A 26,770-nucleotide genomic window follows, 5' to 3' on the forward strand; every position below is an offset into this window, starting at 1 on the left:
ATCAGTTCAGTTCAGTCGCTCAGTCGTGTCCGACTCTTTGTGACCCCATGAATCGCAGCACACCAGGCCTCCCCGTCCATCACCAACTCCCGGAGTTCACTCAGACTCCCTTCCATCGAGTCAGTGATGCCATCCAGCCATCTCATCCTCGAGGACCAGTAATTCTCAATAAGGCTGTCTGGTAGCTTCACATGATGCTGATATTCCCTTTAACGTCCACAGACTCCGTAGTCTTTTCTATTAAACTCCATTTTCAGAGCTTATTGCAAATTTAATAAGTAACTAATTCACTGAATAAAGTCTGGTATATGAGTGCCTTAGTCATAGACCAAGAAACCTACTTGAAATGGCTTCAGAAGCATTATCCTCTTTATTTCTACTTTAATTATAAAAGTGCTGTTAAATTAAGCCTTTCACGTTAGCATAAGTGAATCATTGGATCTAATGAAATGATTTCAGCACATCCTCTGTGCAATTACATGTGTGCAGCTTAGCAGAAACTATGGCAACAGAATAAAATGTGTTGTTACTGATTCTTTTCCTCCGTGAGAGTGGGATGTTCCAAGTTAAATATCTCACAACCTAAAAAAAATATATATATAGATTATGTGCTTTACAAATTACATTTGATAATAGAATTGCCTAGAAAGTTAAGAAGCATTTATCAATCGTTTGTTTGTGGCTAAAATCCTAGAAAAACATGCCAAAGATTAACGATAGTTATCTTTGAGTGGTGGGGCTGTGGAGATTTTCAGGGTCTCTTTAGAAAGCCTGTTTATACTATTTGTCTTCTTAAATTTTGAACATGGATTGTTTTATAGTAAAAAACAAAAATGCTCTTTGAATTTGGGAGAAAAGACAATGATCTTTTTAGTCTAAATTTATTATTTTAAAAGTTTTGTCAGTCATGTTTTCCCACCGTGTACACATCTACATTAATATTATAGGAGAAGTTGGAGGGATCCACTTAGAGCGTAAAGAATCAGGTATTTTATAGTCATTGTATAATACAAGGTTTTTCCTTTAAGAAGTGTTCATCAGACTTTTCTAAAGAGAGTTTTTGTATTAAGTGAAATTTATTAGAGTTGCAGCAAACATAATTTTGAAAAATCCATTGACTTCTCGTAAAGTTAAATTTAGTCTTAAAAGTGATTTCCTAACCAGTAAGAGTACATTATAGGATAAGAACACTGGTCAAGAAGGGAAGGAATCTCTCTGTAAATTCGCTAGCTCACCTTCACTGTGTCCTGCGGGGCCTTTCGTTGTGGTGCGGATTCCTTGGCTGTGGTACAGGCAGGCGGGCTCTTAGTGCCCCGCCGGGACTGAGCCTGTGTCCCCTGCACTCATAAGGCAGATTCTTAACCCCTGAGCCACCAGGGAAGTCCCAGGAAGGGAAGGATTTTCAGTGGGAGAGTTCCTAATATTCTAATAAGAAAAAAAATTAGTTAAAATTGCTTTGTGAAGCATTAAAATTATTCACACCTGTCCTTTCTAAATGATTAATATTGTATTAATGTAAAAAATCTTCAAATTCTTTTGATGAGCGGAGACTACCTAAACTAATTAATAAAAGAGATAGGCCTAAAGTAGGCCTTGAAAAGTTTAGAAATGTTTATTGTTTTAGTTGACTTTTGCTAATATTTAATAACTCATATGATGTGGGCATCAAAATGGACTGCAAGGAGATCAAACCAGTCCATCCTAAAGGAAACCAGTTCTGAATAATCATTGGAAGGATTGATGCTGAAGCTGAAACTCCAGTACTTTCAGCCACCTGCTGAGAAGAACTGACTCCTTGGAAAAGACCCTGATGCTGGGAAAGATTGAAGTCAGGAGGAGAAGGGGACAACAGAGGATGAGATGTTTGGATGGCATCACCGACTCGATGGACATGAGTTTGAGCAGGCTCCGAGAGTTGATGATGGACAGGGAGGCCTAGCGTGCTGCGGTTCATGGGGTCACACAGAGTCAGACACGACTGAGCGACTGAACTGACCTGAATAAGCAATGACGCGATCATACTATGTACCACCTAAGTAGCTCTAGACGACATTTTTAAAGTTTGTTGATATTGTTTGTTATTTTATGTATTTGTGAAGAGTTTCCATAGGCATTGTTTCTGTGGGAGTTCATTCTTTTATATAGGATTCAGGAGCTGAGGATGAGATTTTGGTGCAAGTAAGCTGTTATAGCTGGAAATCCAGAAGTGCCCAAAGTCTGTGCAGTCATATTACCCTTATTCCTCAAGAGTCATGCGGGAACTGTCTGCAAGGAACAGTAGCTGGTGGGACTCTGCACCGCATTGTCTGTAAAAGCTGAGCAAGCTTCCGATAGGCCAGTGCAGAGCCCTTCTCAAAAGCGGCATCGGCGCATGTAGTTTACCTAAGTGAGAACTCCTATGTCCCTCCCAAACCTGTCTAATCATAATCTTGGGACCAGCACGTTGAGCTATGTGAGCCTGCAGGTTAGAAAGAACACACAGTGAGTGAACACGAGGTCCCAAGGGAACCTCCACATCCACTTATTAACCATTATATACAGTGAAAGGAGGCATGCAAGAGAATGGCCTTCTCAAGAGGTCAGGCCAGGCCAGAAGTTTGAGCCAAAAAAGAAAAAGAACAGGCCTTGGCTTAACACAGAGACTCCACTTGCTTCTGACTGTCCCCAGTCAGAGTTTTAGACTCTTCAGTAATGAGTAACTTCTTTTTATCTTTGGGAAGAGCTAGACAGAGAGTCGGGCAGAAGCATGCCTGGCGCAGGTGGAGGAGTGCCCTCAGCCACAGGAAGAGCCGTCTCCCTCTGTACGTGAGGACAGGCAGCGGACACTTCTGTCTCTCAGGCACAGGTCTGCTTCCGGCCCCGCCTGGTCCCAGACATCCGGGCGGCTGCAGGTCACCTGACGTGTCACTGTGGGCTTTGCTGAGGCAGGTAGAGGACTCGGAAGCACAGGCTCCTGTAAGGGCTGCCGTGCAGTGTGCCTCTAGGATGAAGTGAAACGCGTAAATATTTAAGTCTTGTTCTAATGGCGTTAGTAGCAGTGCTGGGAAGGTTGAGCTCTTGCTCTTAGGTGAGCAGTTTAATTAAGAGAGATGTAGTTCATTTTTAGACTTTGATGCTCAAAGACTTCTGATTACAATGAGATATATGCTGGAGGAATGAGAACCATTTAGACTCCTAGACTCAGTGCTTGGATATCTGTTTGTCACTGCTTGGGTTCTTACAGCATCGTATTTTTGTTTGCTTTTATGTGTTTTGTCATTAACACAATGAAAAAAATCTTTTTAATTAACAGTTTTCCCCAGCGCCTAAACGTGATAGCGTCCCCTGTAGATTTGCTTCCATATGTGTGTCTAACAGATACGATGTAAAAGAAAGAATCATATGGATATTAAGTTCATGATCCCTGAGATGGGCCTATATTGTATCACCTTTAAGATTTTATTTGCTCTTTGAAGTTAATTTCCAGGGGTAGTAGTTGAAGTGAAAAGCAGAAACTGCTATTTTATTTGAATGTTGACTTAGGAAGACCATTACTTCTTGTAATATCAAAATAAGACCACCTTCTAGAGAATTAACTTTGCAGAAAGTAACTGTGAACACTGGACTTAATAGAAGAAAGCAATGTTTAAGGCCCTTGAGAGTGGACAGAAGCAGGCCCTCAGGGAGAGCACACGGTGGGAGGAGGCGGGGAAGGCCGCATCGCCATTTCACTAAGTTTAGCTTCAGGGTGAGCACAGGTCATGTTCTTTGGACTCTGATGAAGAAACAATGGTCTCTGGTCAGAGAAACTGGGAAACTAAGGTCATAGAACCTTGGCCACTGAATATAGTGGAGGAATCCCTAAAAGAAAGAGAGGAGCCTCAGAGGAGGGAGAGTCCTCAAATTTTGTGTACGAAAATTTGTGCATTTACTTCTGAACCATGCATGAAAACGACAGTCTCAGAACAGCTTGACTTAAAAAACAAATCTGAAGTGGCCTAGAGCTGCCTTCTAAGAAACTGATTTGTAATTCAAGTCAGTCCAGGCAAAACCAAGATATTTGCTGGCTAAAACAAAAGAAACTCTTGCTGGAGAGAAGTAACAATCTTAGAGTTTTCACTAGTTAACATTTAAGGGTTAATGTTGAGAGTACAATCAAAAATTATCCTACATAGGAGGGACCAAGGAAATGGAACATATCCCAGGAGGAAATAAAGCAACCGGATCCCAGCCTGAGGTGCACGAGATATTGGCAGCAGCAGACAAGACTTTTAAAACAGCTCTTAGAATATCCTCAGTGAAGTAAAGCAGCATGTTCTCTGCGAGTGAAAAAGTAAAAAATCTGATAAGTAGAAGCAATGAAAAAGAACCACATGGAATTTCTAGAAATGATAAATACAGTGTCTGAAATGTAAAAATCTGTCTGATGGGTTTAACAGTTGAATAGAGATGTTGGAAGGAAATGTAAGTGGACTTGAAGGTAGAGCAACGGGGATTAATGTGAAGAGCAGAGAAAACATTAGAAGAAAATGAATAGAGTCTCAGGGACCTCTTAGTATCAAACAATCAAACATACGTGCAGTTGGAATCTTAAGAAAGTGAGGCGAGAGGGAATGGGATAAAACAAACATTTGAAAAATTAAGGCAAAAACTTCTCAAATTGGATGAAAAACAGAAACTCAGATCTAAGATACTTGGTAAGTGCCAGGCCAGATGACCCCAAAGAAGGCCGTAGCCTGTCTGGAAGCAACCTAAATGTCCATCGGCGGGAGAGTGGATAAAGAAGGTCCACCGTATTTACAGTGGGGTGTTGCTCAGTCGTGAGAAAGAATGGAATAAAGCCATTTGCAGCAACGTGATGGACCTAGAGGTGTTTTCAGGCAGAGAAGTACAAATATTATATGATATCACTTGTATGTGAAATCTAAGACAAGGGTACAAATAAACTTATTTATACAACAGAAACAGTCTTATGGTCACTAGGGGCAAGAGGGGGAGGGGTAAATGGGGAGTTCGGGATTGACATACACAGACCGCTGTATGTAAGATGGATAACTGATAAGGACCTGTCGGTTAGCACAGGGAACTCTGCTCAGCGCTCTGTAATGACCGTTACGGGAAAAGAATCTTAGAAAAGGGCTCGGCTCAGTTCAGTCTCTCAGTCAGGTCCGACTCTGTGTGACCCCATGGACTGCAGCGCGCCAGGCTTTCCTGTCCATCACCAACTCCCGGAGCTTTGTCAAACTCATGTCCATCACGTCAGTGACGCCATCCAACCTTCTCATCCTCTGTCGTCCCCTTCTCCTCCCACCTTCAGTCTTTCCCAGCATCAGGGTCTTTTCCAATGAGTCAGTTCTTCGCATCAGGTGGACAAAGTATTGGAGCTTCAGCATCAGTCCTTCTAATGAATATTCAGGACTAATTTCCTGGAGGATGGACTGGTTGGATCTCCTTGCTGTCCATAGGACTCTCAAGAGTCTTCTCCAACACCCCAGTTCAAAAGCATCAATTCTTCGGCTCAGCTTTCTTTACAGTCCAGCTCTCACATTCGTACTTGACTACTGGAAAAACCATAGCTTTGACTAGAAGATGGACCTTTGTTGGCAGAGTAATGTCTCTGCTTTTTAATATGCTGTCTAGGTTGGTCTTAGCTTTTCTTCCAAGGAGCAAGCATCTTTTAATTTCATGGCTGCAATCACCGTCTGCAGGGATTTAGGAGCACAAAAAAATAAAGTCTCTCACTGTTTCCATTGTTTCCCCATCTGCTTGCTAACAAGTGATGGGACCGGATGCCATGATCTTAGTTTTTACGTTGTGATTTAAGCCAACTTTTTCATTCTCTTCTTTCACTTTCATGAAGAGCCTCTTTAGTTCTTCACTTTCTGCCATAAGGGTGGCGTCATCTGCATATCTGAGGTTATTGATATTTCTTCCAGCAGTCTTGATTCCAGCTTGTGCTTCTTCCAGCCCCGTGTTTCTCACGATGTACTCTGCCTATAAGTTAAATAAGCCGGGTGACAATATACAGCCTTGACGTACTCCTTTCCCAATTTGGAAGCAGTCCGTTGTTCCATGTCCACTTCTAACTGTTGTCTCTTGACCTGCATACAGATTTCTCAGGAGGTAGAAGAGAGTAGATATATGTATTTGTGTATCTGATTCACTTTTGGGTACAGCAGAAAGTAGCACAGCATTGCGAATCAGCTATACGCCAATAAAAATCAAAATAACAGCAAGAAAAGGACACAGCGTGGCAACACTGTTGGAAGCCAAAGGTAAGCACTGTCGAGAGCAGCGAGGGAGCAGTCGCACGTCTCAGACAGAGGAGCGGCGCCCCATGTGGTGACTCACTCTGCTCTATGAACCAGGAGAGTGGAAGGACATGTGTGAAGTGCTGGAAGCAAAGGGGGAAGAGCCTGCCATGCAGAGTTCTCTATCAGAGGGAAATGCCCGCCAGGAGTGAGGGTGATTCTGGTGGTGAGGGCACCACCTTGTGAGCACACTGAAAGCCACTGGATTATATTCTTTAAAAGGGTGAATTTATGACATGCTAATTATGTCTCAATAAAAATTTAAATCAAGGTGAAAGAATGTCTCTTTCAGATAAAGTAAAACTCAGAAAATTCATCACTGGCCCTACAAGAAATGGCAAAGGATGTTCTTCAAGGCTGAAGAAAAGTGGTACCAGATAGAATTTTGAATCCTTGAAAAAGAAACGTCATCAGAAACTATAAGTATCTGGAGAAGTGCAGAAGTCTCTCGTTATTCTTAATTTCTTTATAAATTATATAAGCGAAACTCATAACATTGTGAAGTTTATAACACGCGTGGAAGATATTATAGATCCCATATAATGTGTAGTGGCTATAGCAGGAAGGATGCTGCAAAGCTTTTGTATTTCATGTGAAGTGGCACTGTTTCCAATTGTCAGAGAAGTGTGAATAGTTGGAGGGATGCATGTTGTACTCCTCAGAGCAGCGACTGCACAAATAATGCAGAGAAGGGAAGGTGAGGTGTGAGTGTGGAAATGGAAATGAAATTCTAAAAAAATTCAAATTATTTTTCAAAAGTCAGGAAAATACAAAAATGGAACCGTACAACAGAAGTGACAAGTTAAAAATTAATAATAAAATGATAGACCCAAACCCAACCATATCAATAATTATATTAGATTGCTAATAGATTAAACTATTAACCCAGTAGTTTAGCTGAAAATAAGTGTTATAGATTAAACACTCTAGTTAAAATCCTAGCAGGCTTTTTGCGGTAGAAATTGAAACCCTAATTCTAAAATTTATAAGAGAACACAGGACAATCTTGAAAATTGCCTGATTCAAGTCTCATGGTAACTGAGGCAACGAGCCTCTAGCATAAGACTGCACATAGAGCGCTGGAGCAGAATAGGGTCCTGAAATAAATCCACACTTAAACGGCAAATTGATTTTTAACAAATGAACCAACATAAATCAATAGTAACAAAAAAAAAGGTGTTTTTTTTTTTTTTAAAAATGGTACCAGAAAAACTAGATATCTATATGAGAAAAAAATGAATCTTGAACTTTACCCCACATTAACAAGAACATTAACTCAGATTGGATCATAGGCTTAAATGTGAGAGCTAGAACTGTTAAATCTCCAGAAGAACATTTTAAAGAACATCTCTGTGACACTGAGTAGGCAGAGACGTTTCAGAATCCAGGAAGCATAGACTATAAAAGAAAAAATTCACAACTTCATCAAAAATTTTAAAATTCACTCTTAAAAGACACTGTTAAATAAAAGGCCAAACTACAGAATGGAGAATACCTTTGCAAAACATGTGTCTGTCAAAGCACTTTTACTTAAAATGTGTAAAGAACTCTTACAACTCAACAGTTAGACAAATAGTGCTACAAAAAATGGGCAAAAGATGTGGACAGTTCACAAACACAAAACTATAAATGACCAGTCTATCCATGAAGAGATATTCAACATGTCATGAAGAAAATGCAAATTAAAAGCATGTTGAGAGTGTGGAAAATTTGAAAAAAATCAATGTTAACAGCAACAACAAAAACCCTCCTGATACACAAGCAGTTACAGTTTTATTACAGTTTTAGGACACAGGGTTAATATACTTCATCTGCTTCCTACCAGCAATAAACACGTCGGATTTGAAATTTAAAACAATACCATTTAAATTTGCACACACACACCCCAAAATGAAATACTTAGGTATAAATCTAACAAAGCATGAATGAGATCTGTGTGAGGAAAACTGCACGGCTCTGTTGAAGGCACCGAAGAAGAGCTAGACAGATGGAGAGATGGTCTGTGCTCATGGATAGTAAGACTCAGTATTGGTGAGATGTCAGGTCTTCCCGACTTGGTCTACAGATTCAGCGCAGTTGCTATCAGAATGCAAGCACACATTATTTTGTGTAGATCAGCAAGCTGACTCTAAAGCTTCCGTGGTCAGGCAGGAGGCCCAGAATGGCCAGCACGGTGTTAGAGGAGGAGAGTCGAGAGACTGGCGCCACACTGCTCTCAGACTCACGGTCAGGCTCACAGTCAGCAAGACAGCGTGTCGCTGAGGGTGGAGTCGGCAGATAGAGCAGTGGGTGATGCTGGAGCAGCCGGCCACCCCCGTGTGAGACCCGGACCTGGTGAGCTAGCTTGCATCCTCCACAAAAGTTAGCTCACAGTGTGTTACAGACCTCAGAGTGAAACACAAAACTTTCTAGTCCTAGAAGATAGCAGACAGACAGCCTAGATGGCCTCGGGTGTGGTGATGGCTTTTAAGGTGTGACTCCAAAGGCATGATCCGTGAGAGCAAGAATTGACAAGCGGGACGTTATTGAAATTGTTAAAATTCAAAAATTCTGCCCTGCAAAAGTCAGTGTCAGGAGATTGAGAAGACAAGTCACACACTGGAAGAAAATACATAGAAAAGATATTATCTGATAAGTGACTTATCTGAAATATACAGAAGCTTCTCACAACTCAATAAGAAAATAACCTGATTTTTAACAGTGGGCCAGTAACCTTGACAGACATTGCACTGATGAAAATACATCCGTGGCAAATAAGCATATGAAAAGTTATGTGTCATCAAGGAAATGCCGGTTAAAACAGCAGTGAGATGGCCATTGGGCAAGTAGAACGACCAAACCTCAGAGCACCGAGGAAGCCAAATGTCAGCGAAGACGTGGGGCAACAGGGACTCTCATCTGCTGTTGGCGTGCATGCAGAGTCGCTACGGCAACTTGGGAAGGCTGTCTGGGCATTACCTTTGCTATGAAATACGCGTCTTGCCCGTGGGGCGTGCCGTCTCCTGCCCAGGGCGGTGTTTCTCGGGGACCCTGGCGTTGCTGATGGAGCTGCCTGTTCTCTAGCGTCACGTCGGCTCGTCGTAACAGGCGGAAGCACCTACGCTTGTGGTAGGGTGTGTTCACCTGTGTCAGCTTCGTGGTCTGAAGCATTGGCTGTAAAACAGATTCTTCACTAAACCGAGCCTTTTGTCACTGAAGTGTTCTGAAGTGTGTACCTTGGTGTTCAAAAGAAACACTCATTAAAGCAGCCTTTCATCTTCTGCGATCTACTCTTTAAACCTTTCAGCCCCTGTGGTTCCTGACTGCATGTGCCAGGCCTCTGGAAATGAAGTGTGTTACACTGAACCACCTTGATGGGAGTCCCTGTCCATACGTCAAAGTGAGAGTGTCAGTCACTCAGTCGTGTCTGACTTTTCGTGACCCCGTGGGGTGTAGTCTGCCCGGCTCCTCTGCCCACGGGATTCTCCAGGCGAGAATATTGGGGTGGGTTGCCATTCTCTTCTCCAGGGGATCTTCCCGACCCAGGGATTGAATCCAGGTCTCCTGCATTGCAGGCAGATTCTTTACCATCTGAACCACCGGGGTTGTCCGTACATAGGGCTTGTTTTTCAAAGAACAGTGTTTAGGGTAGCAGAATGATAAGCTTGTCCAGGCATGTCGTAAAGCCCTTGTAAAAGTAACTCGAGCGAGTATTGTGAACGGAAATGTGATGCTCAAGTCACATTCTGCTTTAAAGTTGTAACAAATTCAGATGAATTAAAAAAAAAGAAAACTTGAAGGTAAGCTTAAGCATGACCCAGCAGTTGTGCTCTTAGGTATTTACCCGAAGGAGCTGAAGCCTGATGTCTACACAGAAGCCTGCACAGAGGATGTTCGGGACAGAACCTACTCTGAATGATGCTACACACTGCAGTGGCGGGTGCATTTGTCCAAAGCCTCGGAACGAAGATACACCAAGAGTGAGCCCCAGTGTGAGCTGTGAACATTGGGCAAAAACCCTATGACAGTCACATCTGCTTGGGCCCCAGTGGAGGTTAAGACAGGGCAGAGTAAAGCGTTTTGATGGGCTTGCTCTCTGGCCGTTACAGTGAATCCTTGACCTGGGTGAGCTCCACTGGGCCACGGGGACTCTCTAAAGCAGATGCTCCCTCTAAGCTTGTTCACTGGAATCTGAGCATTCTCAGTTAAGGACAGGCCAGGAAAGATAAATTCCCAGAGAAACTTAAGGTGGATAAAGTGTGTTGTTATAAGCCTAGGGCTAAATGCTTTTCAAGCCCAGCATTGTTGAGTTTTTCTAGATCCTGGGGTTTGAAGTGTGAGGGAGGGAAGACCCTCTCCCAAGTTCCACCTTAGCTCACCAGGCACACAAAGAGTAAATAAACTTGTCAGCAACTAAGGCCAGGAGAGGAGATTCTGAAGAGAATTCTGAAAAGAAGAAAGCAGAGCTGACTGACCTCACCTCGTGGGGAAGCTGGACCCCGGCGGCCACTCAGGCAGAGGCGCCCTGCTCCCCATTCATCGTGGGCTCTGCCAGTGCCCTTTCCCCCAGGACTGGAGACTGGGGGAGCCTTGAGCCCTCTTTGCAGGCAAAGTTTAATCTGTGTCAGGAACCAAAGAATAGAGACAGTGGATTATGAGTGAAAACAGGCCTCACAGGCCGTCTGAGCCGTGTCGTGAGAGACGAGGGCTTCCTGGATGGCACGCTTTGTGGTCAGTCAGTTCAGTTCAGTCGCTCAGTTGTGTCCGACTCTTTGCGACCCCACGAATCGCAGCACGCCAGGCCTCCCTGTCCATCACCAGCTCCCGGAGTTCACTCAGACTCGCGTCCATCAAGTCCGTGATGCCATCCAGCCATCTCATCCTCGGTCATCCCCTTCTCCTCCTGCCCCCAATCCCTCCCAGCATCAGAGTCTTTTCCAATGAGTCAACTCTTCGCATGACGTGGCCAAAGTACTGGAGTTTCAGCTTCAGCATCAGTCCTTCCAAAGAAATCCCAGGGCTGATCTCCCTCAGAATGGACTGGTTGGATCTCCTTGCAGTCCAAGGGACTCTCAAGAGTCTTCTCCAACACCACAGTTCAAAAGCATCAATTCTTCGCTGCTCAGCTTTCTTCACAGTCCAACTCTCACATCCATACATGACCATAGGAAAAACCATAGCCTTGACTAGACGGACCTTAGTCGGCAGGGTAATGTCTCTGGTTTTGAATATGCTATCTAGGTTGGTCATAACTTTTCTTCCAAGGAGTAAGCGTCTTTTAATTTCATGGCTGCAGTCACCATCTGCAGTGATTTGGGACCCCCCAAAATAAAGTCTGACACTGTTTCCACTGTTTCCCCATCTATTTCCCATGAAGTGATGGGACCAGATGCCATGATCTTCGTTTTCTGAATGTTGAGCTTTAAGCCAGCTTTTTCACTCTCCTCTTTCACTTTCATCAAGAGGCTCTTTAGCTCCTCTTCACTTTCTGCCATAAGGGTGGTGTCATCTGCATAGCTGAGGTTATTGATATTTGTCCCAGCAATCTTGATTCCACCTTGTGCTTCTTCTAGCCCAGTGTTTCTCATGATGGACTCTGCATATAAGAACCAACTAATTAATCTATGACCTCTTGCTGATTTCCTGTGAGAAGAATTCTGTGGTTAGTGAAAAAAAGGCTGAAGTGACTGTGTATCAGAAGAGTTACTTGTCTCCCTTAGTCCAGCTGCAAATACAGATATGGGAGAAATAGTATATGTTTTGCAGGAAGGGGGACCCCTTCCAGGGCCCGAAACTGGGCTCCTGTCTAACACTCGAAAATGAGTTGTCTGAGGAGACACATGTGCTGACCGTGCAAGGAATTCTACTGGGAGAGGGGCACCCGGGCGGAGGGCAGAGGGTGAGGGGCCCCGGGAGGACCGCTCTGCCACATGGCTTGCAGGTTTTATGGTGATGGGGTTAGTTTCCGGGTGGTCTTCAGCCAATCATTCTGACTCAGAGTCCTTCCTGGTGATGCACGCCTTGTTCAGCCGAGATGGAGGCCAGGGAGAAGGATTCTGGGAGGTGGTCGGACGTGTGGTGTCTCCTTTATACCTTTGCCGAACTCTTCCGGTTGGTGGTGGCTCATTAGCTCTGTGTTCCTTACCAGGACCTCCTGTTGTAAACCACTCATGCAGACGGTTACTTTGGTGCCGGTCCGGGCGGTGTGCTTCCCCTAACACGTGGACAGTGCTTTCGGAAAGCTGGGCCGTCACACATCCTGTAAATAAAAGATGATGCCTAGCAGAATCGGGAGTAGTAACTTCTAACATGTGACTCTTTAATGTCTTCAACTTCAGAATTTTTTTAATAAAATAACAGAACTTAGCATTCAGTTACAGCAATAAATAACAGAACTTTTATTGTTCATTTAGAGCCAGCTCATTATTGCAGAAGTGATGGTTTCCTGTGAGCTTGCTTCTTCTATAGTCTGTGTGACAAGCTGCAGGAGGGTATGCTGTTTTATTGTATTGATGTTAAGATACTGCCTTGGGTATTCGTTTTAGATTTATACTGAAGCCAGTGTGAACTTGAGGCATGGACCACGTACACTGGCTTGTTCTCACTATGAAAGTATGCGCTGATAGTCAAACTCTTAGGAACCGAAAATGGGACGGTGGCTTCTGGGAGTTTGGGAGAGAGGGAGAAGGGGCATTGTTCACTGAAGTCCGTTGTGCACAGCGAGAGTGCTGTAGAGCTCTGTTGTGCACCACGTGCCCAGAGTTGACGGAATAGTGCTGTGTGATGTGCTCGAAACGGAGAGGGCAGCGGCACCCACTCCAGTGCTCTCGCCTGGAGAATCCCACGGACGGAGGAGCCTGGTGGGCCGCAGTCCATGCGGTCGCTGAGAGTCGGACACGACTGAGCGACTTCACTTTCACTTTTCACTTTCATGCATTGGAGAAGGAAATGGCAACCCACTCCAGTGTTCTTGCCTGGAGAATCCCAGGGACGGGGTAGCCTGGTGGGCTGCCATCTATGGGGTCACACAGAGTCGGACACGACTGAAGCGACTTAGCAGTAGCATATGCTTAAAAATGGTTAACATGGTAAATTTTGTTCTGTGGTTAATTGTGACCACAATTTAAAATATTTTTTTAAGTTAATGCATTTAGTTAAACTTTGGAAAGATGCTGAAATTGCTTTTCCCTCTGAAAGTTTTAATTCTAGTTAAAAGTTCTTAGTCTAATTTTTTAAAAAAATTATAGTCCCAAAGTGAAAGTGAAAGTTGTTCAGTCATGTCTCCGACTCTTTGTGACCCCATGGACTGTAGTCCATGGATTCTCCAGGCCAGAATACTGGAGTGGGAGCCTTCCCCTTCTCCAGGGAAATCTTCCCAATCCAGGGATTGAACCCAGGTCTCCTGCATTGCAGGCGAATTCTTTATCAGCTGAACCACCAGGGAAGTCCAGTAGTCCAAAGCATAAATTTATTTACAAACACTAATAGTCTTAGTTGAACACAGCAAATACTGTGTGAATTAAGCTCACAGAATCATCACAAGGCCCTATTTTTACCATTTGCCGTTTTATTATGAACATTTTCAAATATAATGCAGAGAATTTGAAAGAATTGTATGTTGAATGCCCGTTCACTCACTATCGAGATTCTGCAGTTAGCATCGGTCGTACCTTCTTTATCACGTGTGCATGCTCAGTCAGTCCCTGTGGACTGTACCCCGCGAGGCTCCTCGGTCCATGGGATTCCCCAGGCGAGAACACTGGAGTGGGTTGCCGTGCCCTCCACCAGGGGGTCTTCCTGACCCAGGAATCAAACCCGCAGCTCCTGCATTGCAGGTGATTCTGTCATTGAGCCACTGGTAAGCCCTTCTTTATCACGTATCTGTCCATACCTGTGTTCTCCCGTCAGCCCATCTCTTTGAAACACGTTTGAACATGAACTGCAGGCACCACTGTGCTTTGAGGGCAGCCTTTTTATTCCCCATTTCACAGTAGAGGGACCTGAAACACAGAAAAGTCAAGCAGTCTGTTTAGATGACAGAGCTTTTACGCAGTAGAACTAGGGTTTGAGCTAAGCCTTTCTTAATCATGTCTTTCTAATCTGCTGGCTCACACAGTATGGATCTGTATTACCATAAAAAGTCACTTGTGGTCCAGTGAATTTGACAGATGTAAGTGTCTCAGTCTTGAAGCTCCAGATGTGTATTTTCACGGTGTAGTGTCTGTGAGGTTCGGCATTAAAGAAACTTGTGAAACTTTAAGCTGACTGTTTTCAGATTCATTTCAGCCTGAGCACTCTTCCCCACCTTCCCCCAACATCACACTTCTTAACTTCTCGTAGAGTGGGACCAGAATTCAGTGGGGTACACTGGAAGATACTCATTGTAAAGTATCCTCATTTTGTTTATTCCAGAATGTGTTTTTGAAGAGGCTTTGGTTTTCGGCATAGCTCTAGAATTTTGGACTGGCGGAGGTCTTGGGTTTCACTGAGATCAGCGCTTGCGCATCGAGGCCGAGGGAACTGGGGCCCAGCGTGGTCAGGCGCTGGTGCAGGCTGCTCTTGCGCTTGGGGCAGAAGTGGGCGTGGAGCACAGCCTGCGGCCTTGGAGGGGCTTTTACAGACGGTAAATGTTTGCTGAATAAATGAATGCATCTTCTGAATCTGTCCAGTTTTCTTTCTGCGTATCTGTCTACATATTAGAATTTGTGTTCATTTTCAGTTTATTTGGTTAGTAGAAAGTCATATAGCACTTAATGGTTGACCTTCGATACAAATGATATATAGTAACAAAATTCTAAAAAAAAGTTGTAATATATGAGGTACAGAAAATTACATGAGCATAGCTGTGCTGTTTAACAAATAGTGATCAACTGAATCCTTATTTACTGTTCCAAGAAATGAAACGCTGCTCATCAGAGGCCCCAGGGACTGTCTCCTGTTACTCATCCCCTTAATTGTTTATTTTTTCTGTTTCTTTTTTTAGCTAATTTAACAGGACATGCAGAGAAGGTGGGGATTGAGAATTTTGAGCTCCTGAAGGTCTTAGGAACTGGAGGTAAGTCTTTAAGTTAATTCTTTCTTTTAAGAGAAAAAAAAAAAAGCACTTGATACCCCTATGACAAAGGATTGGCATCTCCAATACAGAAATCATTAAAATTTTAAAACAATAAGGAATCCGTTAGGAGAACTGTCAGAGAAAGTGAACAGAGCATTTCTAGAAGAAATACATGGTATAGACGACCTTATTTGCAAAACAGAAACAGAGATGTTCTCAGATGTAGAGAACAAACCTATGGACGCCGAAGGGGGAAAGAGGGCGTGGCGAGATGCGTTGGGATTGACAAGCATATACCGTCGGCACTGTGCGTGGAACAGGTAACTCCTACACAGCAGCCTGCTGTGTAGCTGAGGGAACCCGCGTAGTGCTCTGTGGTGACCGAGAGGGGAAGGGGCTCCAGAGAAGAGGGGATGTGTGTGCACGCGTGCCTGATTCACTTTACAATAGAAACTAAACTGAAAAAGAGAGGAAATACAAAAGGCAAAATTTAAAGGAATTGGTAAGGATCAAGAAAAAAAGTCTCTCTTACCCTGCTTTTGGGAGTGTAGATGAATTCAGTTTTTACATGAGACAGAATGGTTTATAAAACCACTCACAGTTATGGGGAGTTTGTTACCTGCCAGGCTCTCTGTGAGTGTGGTTTACACTGATTGCTCCATTCAGTCCACACTCAGCTTTATTCATAGCCCGTGCTCATCACTTTTAAAAGTGAAAAGCTCAAGACTCTTCGGAAACCTAACAATAGGAATTTGCTTAAATGACCATGTAACTGTATGTTCTGTTATCTGTACAATAGGATTGAAGTGATCTGTATTTACTAAGGTTTTTGAGAGCTCTCCCTAATATAGTAAATTTGAAAAAAGACTGTAGAAGAGAATGTACAGTAAACCATTTCCATAACATAAAAATTGTGTGACTAAATATCTACATGTAAATCTGTAGAAAAGTTTCTGATCCGTGCATCAAGATGATAAGAGTGTGGCTGTCCCTGGGTGGGAGATGTTTCTTGGTTTTCTGATTTCTGCTTCCTTCTGCCTTCTGGATGTTTACTATCACTGTCCTTGCTTGTCTGAAGTCAGGGCCTCGTGGGCATGTGACTTGTGCAGGTGCAGAGATCCCCACGCTAGAAGAGCCTCATGTTTGATTTCATGCCCTACCCCTCTGAAATCCTAAATAACTTTCGAGCAAGGCGCCCCACGTTTTCATTTTGCAGTGAACCTGCTCATTGCATGGCATGTAAACTCATCTGATCAGAGTCCCAGAAGGAGCAGATAGAGGGGCAGAGGTAAATACCCAGAGAGGCGACAACTGAGCGTTCTCCAGGATTGATCAAATGTGTGGATTTGTAAATTTAGGAAACAGGAAATCTCAGACAAGTGTTACTGTGAAGGGATTCTTGCACAGATACATGAGAGGAACTGATGAGCACTGGAGACAGAGAGATCCCCTAAGAGCTGCCAGGGAGAGGAGACTGCCTTTTGGAGAAACAGCGATTAGATGAGCAAAGGACTTTCCAGCAGCAACCACGCGAATACCACAGCCGTGTGGAAGAATGTCCAAGCAGTCCCCAGAGAAATAACTGTCAATTCAGAACTGGGTTCCCCCAAAGCTGCTTTACAGAAGGAAGGGCAAAATAGAGATTTTCAGACTTAAGAAAGCGGAGTGTGTTTTCTCTTGATCCAATGCATCCTCGCTAAAAGATACAATTTTAAGGAGAAGGAAAGTGATCTCAGGAGAGATTCTGAGATGCAAAAACTGTTGGTGAATCAAGATCTAAACAGTATTGACTGTGTAAAACCATGTTCGGAATGTCTGGATTTGTGGGGTTAACAACCGGAAAACTGAAATGTTGGACAGAGATGGCACATAATTTGGGAAGCGATAGGAATTTAGTGGTCTGAGGTAGTGTTTCTCCAGTGTTTACATGCACATGAGTCTTGAAATGTGTAAAACACCAAATTGAAAAAAGAATAGAAAGCCTGAATAGTCCTTTAATTCCTAAAGAAACTGGTCAGTGAGTAAAAATCTTCCTGCTGGGAAAACACTTGGTACAGTTTTTATATTTGTTTGTTCACTTCTGTGTGGCTGCTCTGGGTCTTCACTGCTCTCTCCAGTTAGGCAGCAGGCGGGCCCCTCTCTGGCTGCAGGCCGTTGGCCTCCTGTTGCCGAGTGCAGGCTCTGGTGCTGAAGCTCAGTGGTGGAGTGCACAGGCCAGGTTGCTCTGTGGCACGTGGGACTCTTCCCAGACCAGGAGTGGACCCCTGTCCCCAGCACCGGCTGGCAGATCCTTAGCCACTGGACCGTCAGGGAGTCACTTGGTGGTTTCTAGAGTGAGTTCTGCCAAGCACTCAAGGCACAGATAATGCTGACCTTTCACAAGCTCAGAGAACAGAAACAATGGAATTATTTCTTCCAGCTCGTTGTATAAGGCTAGCATTACCTTGATTCCAAAAACACATGAGTATGAAGAAGAAAAATTATAGGCCAGATTTTAAAACAAACTTTGGATAGATTTTCTATCAACATATTCAGCGCTCTGTCTCATTATTTACCTCGGCTTTTTGGAGCAGCTTGACCGTAGACAGGTCTTTAAGATAGTTCTGCAAAGGTGAGACAGGAGTTTAGGGCAGGGCTTTACCTGGGCTTCCGAACGACGCTTCTTCCTGTTCTGGGCTGTGTCACCCACGGCTCCTGCTCTTCCTTTTCGTCAGCTGACCGAATCCTGCTCTTGGGAGAAGATGGAATCACTGCTAGGTGTCATTGTAGGTATTTCTGTATTTAAAATCACAGTTTTGATGACTAAATGGAGTAGGTGGAAACTTTTATTATGATTATAATAAAATCTCAATTTTTATTCAAAAATTTTACCACTGATCTTTCAGTTTCATTACCTTTTTAAGATAATTTTCCCCCAGAACTACTTAGGATAATAGAAAAGCCTCATCAGATGCTTTTAATGTGTCCTGTCAGGCTTTCTTTGGCAGTGGAACCGAGAAGTCTTCTGATGATTTAATTTTTGTGTACTTTGAACCAGAAAAAATTCTATTCCTTTAGTATCTTGAAGACTTCGTGGAATGTTGGAAAATGAAATATTTACTTTTTGATCTCATATTTAAATACATGTGATATTTATGGGGGGGAAAAAAAAAAACCTTTTACTCAGAGTATTGATTTCTGTTTTCAGCTATCTTATTTCTTTTAGTCTGTTGCTAATCTGCTAGTGAGTTTCCTAAGCTAGAAACTTGCAAATAAGACTTGACCCTTCTCTAGTTTGACTTTTTTATTTCTTATTTCTCACAAAAACCCTGTGATTTTTCTTCCAGCATGACCCTTGGGTTTGCCCTTTGTGTTCTCAGTGCCCTGGCTTGTACCACCTTATCCGTGGATTGTTGGTGAGGTTTGATTTTTCACACTGGACTCTCTGCAAGTTCTCTCCATTTCCTGCATTTTGTATGTATCCTGTTGTAATAATATGCGGCCTCATTGGAATTCAGCATTATTGTGCTCTTCTTCTGCTTCAGAACTTTTAGTGCCTTTTTTCTAGTTAATTCTTCACGTCCAGATTCTTTGCTTGCTTTCAGGCTTAGCTCTGCTTTCCCCTGTCTTTTTCTCCAGCTACCTTGATATTCCACCTGCTCACAGTCTGGTTGGCTTTCACTCCCCTACGGCTCTGTGTCTTTCCTGTTCCCTGAGGCCCCGCGTTATCTCCTTCCCCACCTTCAAACTTTTTCTCTTTCCCGCCCGTGCAGATCCTGCGCAGTTGCTTCCTTCTCTGAACTGCGGCCCTGGAAGTCCTTGGTAGGGAGCCGGGCCCTGAGCGGCTCTCTGCACTTCCTTCACAGCGGTAGGGATCAGGGCCCTGAGTGGGATTTTCGGCATTTTCGTTCACAGCGGCTATTTTTCTTCTGGATTGTGGACTCTGAAGGTCTTCATCGTCTGTGTCTCCAACCCTGTTGCCCTGCTCCCTCCCCACGGCCGGTAACTGTGGAGCTTAGCAATAGGCTAGTAATTCCGCAGTTCATGTGTGTGTTTCTAGTGTTGTCTGGAGATGGATACTTCCAGATGCAGGAAGTATCTTTGTTTCATGATGAAATTTTGGACTGTTTGTGGGAGTAGTGATTCCAGTTTTTCTTTTTACCTTTTCTGTTGCCTTCCTTTTGACAATTGTGCTTCACCCAAGTATAGAAAAAAATCTGTAAATGGACTGAGATGACCATTACATCTACTACTGCGGGCAGGAATCCCCCAGAAGAAATGGAGTAGCCATCATGGTCAACAAAAGAGTCCGAAATGCAGTACTTGGATGCAATCTCAAAAACAACAGAATGATCTCTGTTCGTCTCCAAGGCAAACCATTCAATATCACAGTTATCCAAGTCTATGCCCCAGCCAGTAACGCTGAAGAAACTGAAGTTGAACGGTTTTACGAAGACCTACAAGATCTTTTAGAACTAACACCCCAAAAGATGTCCTTTTCATTATAGGAGACTGGAATGCAAAAGTAAGAAGTCAAGAAACACCGGGAGTAACAGGCAAATTTGGCCTTGGAATGCGGAATGAAGCAGGGCAAAGGCTAATAGAGTTTTGCCAAGAGAACACACTGGTCATAGCAAACACCCTCTTCCAACAACACAAGAGAAGACTCTACACATGGACATCACCAGATGGTCAACACCGAAATCAGATTGATTATATTCTTTGCAGCCAAAATGGAGAAGCTCTATACAGTCAACAAAAACAAGACCGGGAGCTGACTGTGGCTCAGATCATGAACTCCTTATTGCCAAATTCAGACTTAAATTGAAGAAAGTAGGGAAAACCGCTAGACCATTGAGGTATGACCTAAATCAAATCCCTTATGATTATACAGTGGAAGTGAGAAATAGATTTAAGGGCCTAGATCTGATAGATACAATGCCTGATGAACTATGGAATGAGGTTCATGACATTGTACAGGAGACAGGGATCAAGAACATCCCTATGGAAAAGAAAGGCAAAAAAGCAAAATAGCTGTCTGAGGAGGCCTTACAAACAGCTATGAAAAGAAGAGAAGTGAAAAGCAAAGGAGAAAAGGAAAGATATAAGCATCTGAATGCAGAGTTCCAAAGAAAAGCAAGGAGAAATAAGAAAGCCTTCTTCAGCGATCAGTGCAAAGAAGTAGAGGAAAACAACAGAATGGGAAAGACTAGAGATCTCTTCAAGAAAATTAGAGACACCAAGGGAACATTTCCTGCAGAGATGGGCTCTGCAGGAAATGATATGGACCTAACAGAAGCAGAAGATATTAAGAAGAGGTGGTAAGAATACACAGAAGAACTGTACAAAAAAGATCTTCACGACCCAGATGATCATGATGGTGTGATCACTCATCTAAAGCCAGACATCCTGGAATGTGAAATCAAGTGGGCCTTAGAAGGCATCACTACGAACAAAGCTAGTGGAGGTGATGGAATTCCAGTTGAGCTGCTTCAAATCCTGAAAGATGATGCTGTGAAAGTGCTGCATTCAATATGCCGGCAAATTTGGAAAACTCAGCAGTGGCCACAGGACTGGAAAAGGTCAGTTTTCATTCCAATTCCAAAGAAAGGCAATGCCAAAGAATGCTCAAACTACCACACAATTGCACTCCTCTCACATGCTAGTGAAGTAATGCTTAAAATTCTCCAAGCCAGACTTTAGCAATACGTGAACTGTGAACTCCCTGATGTTCCAGCTGGTTTTAGAAAAGGCAGAGGAACCAGAGATCAAATTGCCAACATCCACTTGATCATGGAAAAAGCAAGAGAGTTCCAGAAAAACATCTATTTCTGCTTTATTGACTATGCCAAAGACTTTGACTGTGTGGATCACAATAAACTGTGGAAAATTCTGAAAGAGATGGGAATACTAGACCACCTGACCTGCCTCCTGAGAAACCTGTATGCAGGTCAGGAAGCACCAGTTAGAACTGGACATGGAACAACAGACTGGTTCCAAACAGGAAAAGGAGTACGTCAAGGCTGTATATTGTCACCCTGCTTATTTAACTTCTATGCAGAGTACATCATGAGAAACACTGGACTGGAAGAAACACAAGCTGGAATCAAGATTGCCAGGAGAAATATCAGTCACCTCAGATATGCAGATGACACCACCCTTATGGCAAAAAGTGAAGAGGATCTAAAAAGCCTCTTGATGAAAGTGAAAGAGGAGAGTGAAAAAGTTGGCTTAAAGCTCAACATTCAGAAAACAAAGATCATGGCATCCGGTCCCATCAGTTCATGGGAAATAGATGGGGAAACAGTGGAAACAGTGTCAGACTTTATTTTTTGGGGCTGCAAAATCACTGCAGATGGTGACTGCAGCCATGAAATTAAAAGACGCTTACTCCTTGGAAGAAAAGTTATGACCAACCTAGATAGCATATTCAAAACCAGAGACATTACCCTGCCGACTAAGGTCCGTCTAGTCAAGGCTATGGTTTTTCCAGTGGTTATGTATGGATGTGAGAGTTGGACTGTGAAGAAGCCTGAGCGCTAAAGAATTGATGCTTTTGAACTGTGGTGTTGGAGAAGACTCTTAAGAGTCCCTTGGACTGCAAGGAGATCCAACCAGTCCATTCTAAAGGAGATCAGCCCTGGGATTTCTTTGGAAGGAATGATGCTGAAGCTGAAACTCCAGTACTTTGGCCACGTCATGCGAAGAGTTGACTCATTGGAAAAGACTCTGATGCTGGGAGGGATTGGGGGCAGGAGGAGAAGGGGACGACCGAGGATGAGATGGCTGGATGGCATCACGGACTTGATGGACGTGAGTCTGAGTGAACTCCGGGAGACGGTGATGGACAGGGAGGCCTGGCGTGCTGCGATTCATGGGGTCGCAGAGAGTCGGACACGACTGAGCGACTGAACTGAACTGAACTAACTGTGCATTGTTAGCTGTTCTGGTGTTTAATGAAGTGCACCATGTATTCTTTTTGAATTTTCCTTATTCTCATGGTTGATCTGTATTTCAGAGATTTTTTGTCATTATGGCAAAAAAAGGGTAAATTTTGTCATGGAACTATAAGGGGTGCATTTGAGTTGATTTCTAATTGTGGTGCTTTCATAGTTGTGAGGTCCTTGGCTATCAACGATGACTTGGAAGACTCAGGTTTGAATCTTGACCTCACTGTTGCCTACTTGTGTTCCTTGGGTAAATTACCTGAACTCTGTGAGCGTAAGTCCCTATTGGCCAAAGTTAAAAGTACCTATCCCGCGATGTAGTTACAACATCAATGAGATAATCAATATGAACCGCCAGTTGCTAGATAACCGCCAGTTCTTATTTATTCACAGGGGATTCTACTGTAAAGCTGTACCCTAAATTAGAAATGCAGTTATTTAGGACTTCTTCGTAAGGACAGATTATTAGTTCTTTCTTGTAGTCACTTTGTTAGCATATCTGGGAGCAATTCCAAATAGAGTCACATTTCTACTACTAACGATCTAACAGCAAGCATTTCTGAGTGCCGTTGGTAGCTGACGTCCTGTCCGCATTTCTGAGGGCTGATTGGCGTACTGTGTGTGCGTGCGCTCAGTTGCTCAGTCGTGTCCGACTCTTTGAGCCCCGTGAACTATAGCCCAGCAGGCTCCTCTGTTCATGGAACTTTCCAGCAAGAATGCTGAAGCAGAGTGCCACTCCTCACTCCAGGGAATCTCCCCAACCCAGGGACTGAGCCCACGCTGCTTGTGTCCCCTTGAAAATGAAATGCCGAATGAGGCCGTGTTTCTTCGTTTCCTTCTTTAGCTTTTCAAGCGGCCTAGGTTTGGAACAGCCTTCTGTGTGTTAGGCTGACAGTCTTGCGCTGAAATGCGCATGCGTGTTCAGTTGCTCCGTCGTGTCTGACTCCTGGCGACCCCGTCAACTGTTGCCAACTGGGCTCCTCTGCCCAGGGAGTTTTCCAGGCGAGAATACTGGAGCGGTTGGCATTTCATAGTCCACGGGCCCTTCCTGACCCAGGGATCGAACCTGAGTCTCTTTCATCTCCTGGATTGGCAGGCAGATTCTTTGCACTGCACTACCTGGGAAGCCCCCAGATATGCATAAAATGAGTAATGAATCGTCTAGATTGCCTGATACCTAGTATGTGCTATATAAACTATATATGCATCTGAAAGGGAAAGAAGCCTAGAGTTTAGAAGAGCTCGTATAGTGCATTATCAGGGTCTCGGGTCATTAGCTTGATACATAAGTGATCGTCATCTCTTAACAAATACTTTATCGTGAAACCAAAATATGTCCAGCAGTAAATAGGGACACGTAGCCACCAAAAGATCTTAAGTTTCAGGCTGTGCCTTCCTGGTCTTTCTCTGACTATAGCCAGTCTTCTTTCCTAAGTGTAAGTGTGGTCACGTCCCTTTCATATTCACAGCCGTTCACGTCATTCCCATTGCTCTGGGGCTCATTCATTCACATGCGTTTGTTGAGAGGCAGGTGCTGTGTTGGGTGCGGAGAAGAGAGTGGTGAGCATGTTCTAAACTGGGAGTGCAGTTGCTTTATAATGTTGTCAGTTTCTGCTGTACAGCAGAGTGAATCAGCCGTGTGTGTACATATATCCCCTCCCGCTTGAGCCTCCCCAGTGAGCACTTTTTAAAAAAGATATATTACACACAGACTTGCAAGTTGAAAAATGTGATCTTCATTTAATGTTTGTTTCTGGGTTTTAATCTTCAAATGAGTGCTGATTGAGTATAGAGATTCAAAATGCCTTGCCTCCAGTAACATCTAATGAGCAGCACCCATTTCTGTCTTCCTCAGTCCCTGGTGCCCTCCTAAGAAGGTTGCTTTTTTCTTTTACTCTTTCTTTTCTGGAGGTGACGGGCGGGGTGGCCATGTAATCGGCAGGTCCTGCAGGCTGTCCTGAGGGAGCCGCCCAGTGGAGGGAAGGCCGTGCGCCATTCACGCAGCCGCCAGTGCCGCCCGGTGGAGGGACGGCCGTGCGCTCCTGCAGCCGCCAGTGCCGCCCGGTGGAGGGACGGCCGTGCGCTCCTGCAGCCGCCTGTGCCGCCCGGTGGAGGGACGGCCGTGCGCTCCTGCAGCCGCCAGTGCCGTCCTCGGATGTTCATGCTGCTGGTTCTTTGCTCTTTGGTGTCAGACTCTGGGCTTGCCAGGTGGCTCGGTGGTAAAGGACCTGCCTCCCAGTGCAGACGTGGCAATCCCTGGGTAGGGAAGATCCCCTGGAGAAGGAAATGGCAACCGAGTCCAGTGCTCTTGCCTGGGAAATCCCATGGACAGAGGAGCCTGGCGGGCTACAGTCTATGGTGTTGCAAAAGAGTCCGACACAACTTCGCAACTAAAACAACAAACAAAACCCAGACTCCATGAGAGTCATCCCTAGCAGGACAGCCTTGTGAAATATATAGACATTTATATTTTTCTATTGCAGACTTTTCAGAAACGCTTTTCATTTATTACATAAGATGACCTTTCTTTTTCTTCTGGATAATCTACCACTGGACGGCGCCAGGAATCGCACCAGGCGGCTTGAAGACACGGCCACTTTTTGGCCTTACGATGCAAGGGAAAAATGCTTGATTGAGTCATGTACAGACTGTTTCAAAAATGATGACTTAGTCATCGTGTAGGGAACAAGGTATAAGGAAGGTTGGGAAGTGCTTGCAAACGAGACTCTCAACCAGGGCTGAACATTCTTGCAAACGAGATGTTCAGCTAAGAATCCTCTGTTTGTTCCCGTGGGAAAAGAACATTTCTTGCACACAAGGATGTTTCTCTGATTCCTCAAAAGGAACAGACCCAGGGACAAAACGGATTCTAAGTTGATAAGGAAGTTCCCCAAAACAAAGTCTTAGCTGCAGTAAATAAGGTAAAGGTCATCGCGCCCCGCGCCTGCGCGCTGTAGAGTCGCTGAGTTATGGTGTTTGGCAACTTACCCTGTAGATTGTTGTGCAGAAGATATAAAGTAAAGCAGCTGTAAGAAGCAAGGGTTAAAATACAAAGATTCAAACCCCTCTGCAGTGTTGGTGTTTCATCCTGTCGCCAGCATCATCATTTGTCGTTTAATTCCCTTTAGGTGTTTGGAAAGTATTGTATCAAAATAGTGCTTTTAAAAGCCTGTATTCGTTAAATCGTCAAAACCGTCATCTTAAAACGTCTGCACGTTTAATTTAAATTAAAAAGCGCTGATCTGGCAGGTGCCATGCACTCAGATGAGCCAGTTTTGCATCTGGGTGTGCCCACTGTTCCTTGTGTTTCAGTGTGAGCCTGCAGTGCTGAAGGAAGTCTTAGGGGTTCAATATTTGTGGTTTTTAATTCTAGAATCAAAAGATAACTCCACTTAAGGGTGTTGGTTGACTTCACCTCCCTAGTGCAGATGCAGTCTGACTCCTCGCTGATGTGGCCTAGGGCACGTTTGCTGGAATGGAGTGCGCTTGACTTCTGCAGGAATGCTCAGAGAAGGGTGAGGGCGGCAGGGCAGAGGAGGAGCCTCAGCAGCGTGTGGCCGAGGCTCGGGTCTGGGTTCAGCCTGAACCTGGGAAGTTTTGGCGCAAGACAGAGGAGGCAAGCGTTTTAAACCCAAACAGCTCATCTGTTGTGATTTCCTGTATTTTCCTTTTAGTGGGTCCTTTGGTAATCACCTTCCACAGGTGATCAGTTCTAGTCTAGTCTCTCCGTGGAACGTGGCTTCCTTTGCAGCTTTTTCTCCTTTCCTGATGGGTCTTTGGTTTTCAAGCCATTTGGGACCAGGGATACGAAATGCCACGTGGTTTACACGGGTCATCCGTGGGAGACAGTCGGGAGATGGCCGCGCCGCGTGCTCACTGCAGTTGTTAGGGGACTGGTGCCCGCGGCGTCGAGTGCTTTCTCTGAAGTTAAACAGTGCTGATGTGGCAGGTGCCTTGCACTCAGTCGTTAATTAGTCACGCTGACCCAGCAGCGTGCGCGGGGCCCGCGGTAGTCATTCCGGAAATTGTTTTTATCGTCAACTCTCTCACACATTAAGTCTCTTTTTCAAAGAAGCCGACACCATCCATGAGAAAATGCATTGGTTTTGTGGTCTCGATTTCAGCTGAGCAACTGTGTTTGACCATTTAAAGTAATCCACTAAATGAGTCGCATTTGACCCTGGTTAGTTTAAAAAATTAATTGGATTATATGTAGAATGCTGATGCTTTTATTGTCTTCCAGGTCGTTGATGTTGTATATCTTCTAGAGAGGATATACAGGTTTATACCTAAAACAAATAGCCTGTCTCAGTCTCTTGCATAAAAAACTACTGCCTATGGTTTCATGTGCTTTTACTGTGTCTCATGTTTGCTTTTAGCGTCTGTCTATGTATGAGGCGTGGTTTGGGTTCATAGCTCTTTGTATGCTAGAAGAATCTATCTCCTGTTTGCCTTTAGCGTCTGTCTATGTATGAGGCGTGTTTTGGGTTCATAGCGTGTTTTGGGTTCATAGCGTGTTT

General features: G+C 44.1%; 1 protein-coding gene across 3 annotated transcripts in view; it reads left to right on the top strand.

The window, feature by feature from the left end:
• The window catches only part of RPS6KA5 (ribosomal protein S6 kinase A5), a 184,900-nt gene that overhangs the window by 42,975 nt on the left and 115,155 nt on the right, over window positions 1-26,770 (top strand). For 2 of the 3 annotated variants that reach the window (XM_018053831.1, XM_018053829.1), the window contains exon 2: window positions 15,253-15,324. The exons of the other annotated variant lie outside the window; for it this stretch is intronic. In XM_018053831.1, the coding sequence (XP_017909320.1) occupies window positions 15,253-15,324 (72 nt within the window). The remainder of the gene's footprint in view (window positions 1-15,252; window positions 15,325-26,770) is intronic. 3 annotated transcript variants of the gene reach the window in all.

The sequence above is a fragment of the Capra hircus genome, chromosome 10 (genome assembly GCF_001704415.2).
Source record: "Capra hircus breed San Clemente chromosome 10, ASM170441v1, whole genome shotgun sequence".
Taxonomy (NCBI): Eukaryota; Metazoa; Chordata; class Mammalia; order Artiodactyla; family Bovidae; genus Capra; species Capra hircus.